At 46.1% G+C, this 8,737-nt stretch overlaps 1 protein-coding gene across 9 annotated transcripts in view; it reads left to right on the top strand.

Annotated features, from left to right (window-relative positions):
- Positions 1-8,737, top strand: part of RALGPS1 (Ral GEF with PH domain and SH3 binding motif 1) — a 240,208-nt gene that overhangs the window by 66,273 nt on the left and 165,198 nt on the right. For 7 of the 9 annotated variants that reach the window (XR_001359669.1, XM_014529334.1, XM_014529337.1 and 4 more), the window contains one exon: positions 700-747. The exons of the other annotated variants lie outside the window; for them this stretch is intronic. Coding sequence is in view for 6 of the 7 variants with exons in the window: in XM_014529334.1 (XP_014384820.1) it covers positions 700-747 (48 nt within the window). In the remaining variant the exon portion in view is untranslated. The remainder of the gene's footprint in view (positions 1-699; positions 748-8,737) is intronic. 9 annotated transcript variants of the gene reach the window in all.

Genomic DNA, 8,737 nt, shown 5'->3' with positions numbered 1-8,737 from the left:
CTGGGGATCGCGCTGCCGCCATCCTCAGGTGGGGCGGCGCAGCGGGATCTGCCTGCAGTATGCAAATTAGTCACCATCTTTGTTGGTGGTTAATTTGCATATCGCACTGATTAGCCAATGGGAGGTGTAGCAAAGGTATGGTCAATTACCATGTTTGTCTATTATTAGATAGGATAGTTTTCAAATAACTATCATTGTTACTATTAACCAGCAGACTACTGTTAAAGCTTAACACTTCTTTGCAATTCCATTTGTCTTTAGTTCCTCTTCTTATCTTCTCTCCCTTCAAACCTACCACTGACACACCCAGGCGGGCCTCCCTCTTTACTCCCCCCAGAGTCTTTGGAAGCACCAGGGCAGAAAAGAAGGGCTATGCCCCCTTGGTTCTGGAGATCTGCCTCCTGAGACCCTGTTGTAATCCTGGCGCCTGGAACAGGGCTGATAGTAAATATTTGTTGAATGAGTGGAGAGTGGCTGAAGGACTGGATGAGAGATGTGCTGCAGCAGAACACTCTCTGGGGCCCGTTGCCAGGGGGCGCGTCCCAATTAAGGGAGCATTCTTACCAGGGTGCCTGTTTTGTGGTGTCACCACTTTCCCCAAAGCCAGGGTTTCGCCTGGTGAGCTCAGCCTTTGAAGATTCAAATTTCCAAATGCTGATGAGAACTGAGTAGAACTGTGGCTTCTGCTCCTTTCTGCAGGGGGGACCGCAGAGCATCATCCGAGGCTTAGAGGAAGCCAGGCAGACGGTGAGTTCAGGATTGGCAGGGAGCAGGGAAAATGGAAGTTAGCAAATGTGGAGCCATGACTGCCCTGCTCCCTGGTGACTCTAACAAGTGAAAATTTTATCAAAGATTGGCGCGCTAACGTAGATACAACTTGCAGTATAATAGCTCACAGCTGTGTTTAACTTATAAGGTGCGGCCTAGAATAAAGGACGGCTTTCCAAGGGGTCTGGGTGGCAGCAGCCTTGCGAGAAGGTACATTTTCAGGGCGGCATTTTGTTCCCACCAGCATTCTCTACCAAATAAATCTGTCTGTCATTATGCCCAACTCCCAGAATACGGAACTGAAGGTCCAACAGTTTCTCAGAAGCCAGTTTAAATGTCAGAACTGGTTTTGTCATTAGTTTCCACGTGGAGCAGCATCAAGGGGGAACTGCTGTTCTTAGAATGTGCTGAAAAGGGGCATGGTGTGTGCGCTGCTCAGTCCAGGGTCCTGGCCAAACTGCACTGCGGGCCCACTCACACTGCGCAGTGTGCTTAAGGGAAGGACACGATCTGGCAAAGCTGGGTTTGCTCCTGGCCTCGCCCTTTCCAGCTCAGTTACTGCTCATTCTCTTTGTGCTTCGATTTCCTCATGTATAAGATGGGAAAATCATAGTTTTCACCTCACAGTGGGCATGTGAGAGCTGAGGTCAGTGCCTGCATGCAGTGTTCCCAGGAACCTGTGCCTGTCAGTCCTCCACAGCACAAGTGCGCATGGGCTCTGTGTATTAGGACAAGGTCGTGCTCAGCAGAACCTTCAGGGTGCCTGTGTGGGAGCTGTGGCCCAGAACAGGTGACACTTTCAGCAGCACAGAGGTTAAGAGCATTGAACTTGGAACCCTTCAGACCCGAGTTCACACGCTGACTGGGCCCCTGGATGGCAGGGAGGCTGGGTCCAGTGAAGATGTGCATCATGGTGCGCGGAGGGCCTGTGGACATTGAAGGGAGACCTGCTCTGCCTTGGAGTCGGGACATCGGCATGGAGCCTTGAAGGCTGCAAGCGATCTTATCTTGTGGGTGATTTGGAGAATGGGATGGGAGCTGGGAAGGGCATTTCAAGCAGAATGAATCACTCATTGAAAAAGCCGATAATCTATTGAGCAAAACTAAACATGACTTTTGGTGCTGGTGTCTGGGAAGAAGAAAAGCTGAGCCTGCCATTCTCTTGGTTCTCTGTTCTCAAGGGCATCGCTGCCCGGGATGTTGGCATACCCAGGGCTTGCCCGCAGTCAGTGTGTCATTTCTTCCAGCTGGCACTGGCACTGGCACTGGGGGCGTGTAGGGTCACAGAGGCCCACGGATGGGTATCTAGTGGGTCCGAGTGTGATGCAAACGAGCTGCAGTGGGTACCAAAGTCAGTGAGGTGGGAAGCTGCTCTGTGGGCCTGTGCTTTTTCCATTCTTCTCACTGCCCCCGCCAGCACTGCTCCATCCCCACCGCCAGGCTTCCCGTGGTCAGACCAACCTTCACGCTCTCCCTCACACATCTCATTCTCTGCTGTGCTACCTGCTGGACAGACATAGACACATAGAAAGGGACACTGGCACCACCCAACCAGAGTGAGGGCAGAATGGATACAGACAGGAGACAAGAAGTGCTGGGGGCCTGCAAGGAGAGTGGGGGGAGAAGGTATGGGCAGGAAGCAGAGCTTTACTTCTCCTTCGTTAGCCTTGGGGATTTGCTGAGGAATTTCAAAAGGGGAGTGGTAGGTAGTGGTAGGTAGCTCTCCTCCTTACTGTGGCCCTAAGAACCTGGTATTAAAGGAAAAGGCAGAACCTAATGGTATTGAGGTATTTAGGGTAAAAGGCAAATTGGTATTTTAGGAAATTTATTTTAACCACCGGAGTGAGGCAGAACCAACTGGAGACAGGGAGACTGGTCAGCAGGCTTTGCAATAGTCTGTGTGAGGCAAGGGTTGTAGTAACAGAGAGAGGGGAGGGCCTGGTGCTAAACTGGTTATGGGGCTGCTGTGGAGCCGAGACGAGGGGAGACAGGAGAGAAAGCAGTGGACTGTGCATTCGGGGAGCAGAAAGAAGAGCAGAGGTCAAGAAGGAGGCAGAGAAAGTGGCCCAGGGATAGGAGAGGCCTAGGGAAGTAGCCTGGAAGTCAGGCAGGTGGTCAGCAGTGTTTTACCTGGGGGAGGGAGAGGGCTGATGGCCTGAAAGACGCAAAAAGGGCTGAGGAACCAGAAGTCAAGCAATGGGCAAAGCAAAGATTTGATTAGGAGTCGGGAACAGAGAGGGAGGCCGGGAGGTCATGGGGGGGAGCAGTAGTTCCAAGTTCAGGGTCTTGGGGGCAGAGTACTGGTGACTGTGCTTGAAGGGGTGATGGCTGTGCCGTGTTGGTGGATGATGGTCTTTATGGGAGGAGGTTGAGGTGCTGGGGGCCGTCCCTGGAGATGAAAGCAGATGGGAGAAGAGAAGACGATGACCCAGAGCTAAAGGCATAAGGACATTCTAGGGTTGAGAGCTGACAGCAATGTGGAGGGAGATAGAGGTGCCAGGAAATAGTTTGTGCTTCCCCAGAGGAAAGCTGTGGACCTGGACTGGGAGCCTCATGAGATGAGGGACCAGAGTGTCACCACTACCTGCCACCTGAGTTAAGGCAGAGGCTGGGTGCTCAGTGTTAGTGGAAGGCAGTCAAGGGGTGGTCTGGGGCGTGCTATCCTCGCTCTCCTCCTTACTGTGGCCCTAAGAACCTGGTATTAAAGGAAAAGGCAGAACCTAAATGTTTTGGGACATTATCCAGATAGAACTGATGTCCCTGTGGGGCACTCGGAGCTTGAGACCCCAAGGGCTGGCCTGCAGGATGAAAACTCCTGGGGAAGTACACAGTTCCCCTGGGCTGCATGACACATTAGTTTAGGAAAACACTGCCTCTGGGTTCAGGAACCTGACCCTCTGGCCTTTTGTCTGGATGCTGTTTGCCTCTCTGAAGAAGCGGGCATTCCAGAAGGCCGAGGTCAGTGTTGGACTCTGGACAAACCCTGTGTGTCTTTGCTGCTCCCTGGAATCTCAGTGCTGGGCCTGGGAGAAGGGAAGAGCTTTGCCAGCAGGGAGATCGATTTCGCTGACATCATTAAAACCCACTCTCAGGTCACATGCTGGGCAGTTTTCTCAGACCATTTCCCTGCACTGCCCCAGCCTGGCCTAAGCTATTGCCACCTCTTCAATTATATCTCCCGAGGGTCAGTCCCGCCCCCAGCCCCCTCTTCCATCCAGAGACGTCTTTCTAAAGCCAGTCTTACTGCTTCCGGGTCCCACCAGGCACCCTCTGAGGCTCCCCACTGTTCCGAGGATGCAAACCTATTGGCCAGGCCCTGAAGGGTGGCCAGCAACAGCCCTCCTGGCCTCCAGGGCCACAGCACATATCTCAGTGCTGCTGTCTGTAGCCTTCCTGCTTCCCTCCCATCTGTACCTTCCCACCTGCTGTGCCTTCGCCTGGAATGCTCTTCTCTCGACTCCTTGCCCCTCAAGAGAAGAAATTAGCAGCTTAGCTTCCCTCCCATCTGTACCTTCCCACCTGCTGTGCCTTCACCTGTAATGCTCTTCTCTCACCTCTCACAGAGACTCCTTGACTCCTTTCCCCTCAAGAGAAGAAATAAGCAGCTTAGTTCCAGGGTAGCGCAGGTTCCCTGCCTGTTCGCTCCCACCTCACCACCCATGACTTCTTATGCGTAGCGCTTTTCACCATTGTGCTGAAATGTCATGACTGGAAAGTTTGCATAATTCTTGTGTCAAGTCTGTCTCGCCACTAGATTATAAACTTCATTTATACGAGGATCATGGCAGTACTGTTCACCCCATAGCCTGTGACCCAGTGCAGTGCCTGATGTTTGTTCAGTACATTTAGGATGTAGTAGTAGGAGGAATAGTAACAATAATAATATTGAATTCTCTTGACTTCTATCTTATACTGCCTCCCTCTGTTAAAAAACCCCCACCTGAATGAGGTGGTAGGGGCATGGCCCAGGTGTCCTCCAGTTGGGCCCAGCGTGGGTGGGTGATGGCTCCTGGCCTAATGCTGGTCATTAGGTGCTGATGTTGGCACCGGAAGCCTGAGCAGCTGTCTCTTTCATCTGTTATTGCTCTGAGTTTGCATTTGTTATTTGCTTCTCATTTCCTAGTAATTGCTGTATCCATTGTGACACCTACTTGTGACAATGGAAGCAAACTGGAAAAGGGCTTCCCCCTGCTCCACTCATGATGGAGACGGAGGTTGGAGTCCCTCTCTGCGAGGAGGGTGGGGAGAGCGGGCTGGGGCAGGAGTTGGTCTGGCTGCATACATAGGCCAGCAGCAGGTTTGATCCAACGAAACCAACTTTGCAACTTCCAGACTCATTTTTTTCTCCCTTCTTGAGTGTGGATATGACATTAGTTCTGGTTAGAAACCAAATTTCCTTTTAAATGAATTAATAACACAAAACAGAACCTTTGGTGAACAGCTGTTTTTATCCATGGGGACTTGGCGCCTGGTTGTGATTTCGTCTGCAAGGAAAACAGGCTTCGTTGGGCTCTGATGGCGGGAGCAACAGCAGGATTCCAGGCAGTTTGGAGTGAGTGATGGGAGGATCACAGGCTTCAGAGGCAGGAAGGTCTGCATTTGCAACCTGGCTCTGTTGCTCTCTAGCTGTGGGATCCTGGCAGGTTCCTTCACCTCCCAGTGCCTGCATTTACTTATCTGTGAAATGGAAATGATACCATCTCCTAGTGCTGTGATGGTTAAAGGAGATTGCACAGGCAGATGAGGCGGCCTGCCCATGGCAGAAACTCACAAGTTATTTCTTCTCTTTTGAGAGAAGTCAGGGATGTACTAGGGGGAAAGCAAGGGCGGCGCTCTTAAGTCAAGTGTAGAAGGGCCCTGGGGAAGACCTTGCCTGTCACTGCTGTGTCCCTTACTCCGACCACAGAGCCTGGCACACTGTAGGATCAATGCTTGCCAGTACTTGCCAATCCTTATTGAATGAATGAGAGGCAGATAGAAAAGTATTTCTTTCTGTATGGCCTCAAGCTTAAGGGCTTGGGCTCTGGAGTGAGAAGGCTTGTATCTGTGTGATCTAGATCTCAGTTTCCATGTATGTAAAATGGAGGTGATAATACGACTGCCTTCAAGAATTGGGCATGAGGACTGAATGAGATATTTTAAATTTTTTCTTTGAGGTATAACTGACATGTAACAAACCACACATAAATAAAGACAACAATTTAATGAGTTTGGCTGTATGTATATACCTGTGAAGCTGTCATCAAATCAAGATAGTAAACATACCCATCACTCAAAAAATATTCTCATGCTCCTTGTGCTCCCTCCTCTCCAACTCCTTCTACTGTCTTGAAATCAGGTGGTCCTTAAATCATGTTCTATTCAAAATTGTTTTGGCTCTTCCTTCACATTTCCATATGAATTTTATAATCAGCTTGTTAGTTGTACGACAAGCCAGATAGGCTGCTGATTGTGGTTACATTGGATCTGCAGATCAATTTGGGGGAAATTGGCATCTTGACAATACTGAGTCACTTCAACCATGAACACAGTGTATATCTTTATATATTTGGGTCTTCTTTAATTTATTTCATTAATGTTATATAGTTTTCAGTATATAGTATACATATTTTGTCAGATTTATTCCTAAGTATTTTACTTTCTGTGCTGTTATAAATGTTATTTAAGTTAAATTCCACTTTCTCATCACTAGTTTATAGAAATATGACCTATTTTTAATTGACCTTGTATCCTACAACTTTGCTTAAATTCACTTATTCCACATTTTTTTTTTTAGATTCTATAGGATTTTCTACATAGATGGTGATGTCTCTGTGAATAGTAACTATCTTCTTTCTTTTTACCTGATCAGTCTGGCTAAGTATGTTGATGTTATTGATCTCAAAAAAAAGTTTTGGGTTTCATTATATTTTTTATTGCTTTTCTGTTGTCTAATCCATTGATTTCTGTGTGTGTGTGTGTGTGTGTGTGTGTGTGTGTGTGTATGTATATATATATATAATTGATTTCAGAGAGGAAAGGAAAGGGAGAGAGAGATAGAAACATCAATGATGAGAGAGAATCATTGATTGTCTGTCTCCTGCACACCCTTACTGGGGATCGAGCCCACAACCCAGGCATGTGCTCTTGACTGGAATTGAACTTGGGACCCTTCAGTCCGCAGGCCGACACTCTGTCTACTGAGCCAAACCAGCTAGGGCTCTGTTCATATTTTTAATTATTTCCTTTCTTCTGCTCACTTTGAGTTTAATTTGCTCTTCTAGTTTCTTGAAATGGAAGCTGAAGTCAATCATTTGAGACCTTTCTTCATTTCTAGTGCAGGCATCTAGTGCTAGATATTTCCTTCTAAGCATTTCTTCCCCCGCCCCATTTTTATATTTTGGGACTTCATTTCCACCAGTTCAAAATGCTTTCTAATTTTTCTTTGGATTTCTTTTTGAACCATGAATTATTTAGAAATGTGTTATTTAGTTTCCAAATATTTGGGGATTTTCTAGGTATTTTATGTTATTGATTTCTAATTCCATTGTGGTTAGAGAACATATTTTGTACAATTTGAATTATTTAAATTTATTGAGATTTGCGTTATGGCACAGAACATGGTCAATCTTGGTTAAGTTCTAAGTGAACTTGAAAAAAATGTGTATTCTGCTGTTTTGCATACTGTTCTATAAATATAATTTAGGTCAAGTTGGTTAATAGTGTTATCAAAATCATCTATATCCAAACTGATTTTTTTCTACCTATTTTTTCTATTAACTATTGAGAGAAGAGGATTGAGAGAAGAAATCTCCCACTATAATTGAAGATTTTTCCAATAAGTTCTATCAGGTTTTGCTTCATGCATTTTGAAATTCTATTATTAGCTGTATAAACATTTATAATTGTTATGTCCTGTTGAATTTACCATTTATCATTATGAAATGAACTGCCTTATCCTTGGCAATATTCTTTGTGTGAAATCAACTTTGTTTGAAAATATAGCCATCTTTCTTTTGATCAGTGCTAGCATGCGCTATGGTCTGAATGATTGTGTGCCTCCTAAATTCATATGTGGAAATCCTAACTCCTACGGTGATGGTATTAGGACATGGACCTTTGGGTAGTTAGGATATATGGTCTTTGGGTAGACCCCTCATAATTGAGATTAGTGACCTTATAAAAGAGAACAGCTCATTTCTTTTACCAAATGAGGACACAGTGAAAAGACGCTGTCTGCAAACCAGGAATTGGGCCCTTGGTAGACACTGATTCTACCAGCATCTTGATCTTAGACTTCCGAGCCTCCAGAACTGTGAGAAATAAATTTCTGTTGTTTACAAACCACTCCATTTATGGAATTTTTGTTACAGCAATTTGAATGGATTAAGATAGCATGATATATCTTTTCATCCTGTTACTTTCAACCTATTTGTATCTTTGTATTTAAAGTGGGTTTGTGGCAGGCAGCATATAGTTGACGCCTGCATTTTCATCCACTCTAACAATTTCTGCCTTTTAATTGGGATGTATATTTAATGTGATTATTGACCTGGTTGTATCTAACTCTATTCTTTGTTCCTCTTTTCCTCTTCTCCTGACTTCTTTTACTGTCATGTGTATCTGTTTGTGTCTACACTGATCCCAGCTAAAGTCAGAAAATGTCAAATGAAAAGAGTGCAAGACTACTTTTGTTTTTGTTCTTTTTTGAATTATCATATTCATATCCATCTGTCTTCTTTTTTTAAATTTATTAAGGGTGGAGGGGGTCAATGGGATAAAAAGAGAGACATCTGTAATACTTTAAACAATAAAGATAAGAAATCTATACTAATAAAAGGGTAATATGCTAATTAGACCAGGAGACCTTCCGTACATCCTTCCGGACAAAGCCATGGTGGCAGGGCTGAGGCAGAGGTGGTTAGGGGCAATCAGGCCAGGAGGGGAAGGCAGTTGGGGGTGATCAGGCCAGCAGGGGAGGGGGAGTTGG

Source organism: Myotis brandtii, unplaced genomic scaffold (assembly GCF_000412655.1).
Source record: "Myotis brandtii unplaced genomic scaffold, ASM41265v1 scaffold68, whole genome shotgun sequence".
NCBI classification, from domain to species: domain Eukaryota; kingdom Metazoa; phylum Chordata; class Mammalia; order Chiroptera; family Vespertilionidae; genus Myotis; species Myotis brandtii.
The sequence above is the reverse complement of the archived record's forward strand: the minus strand, read 5'-3'. Positions and strand labels throughout refer to the sequence as shown.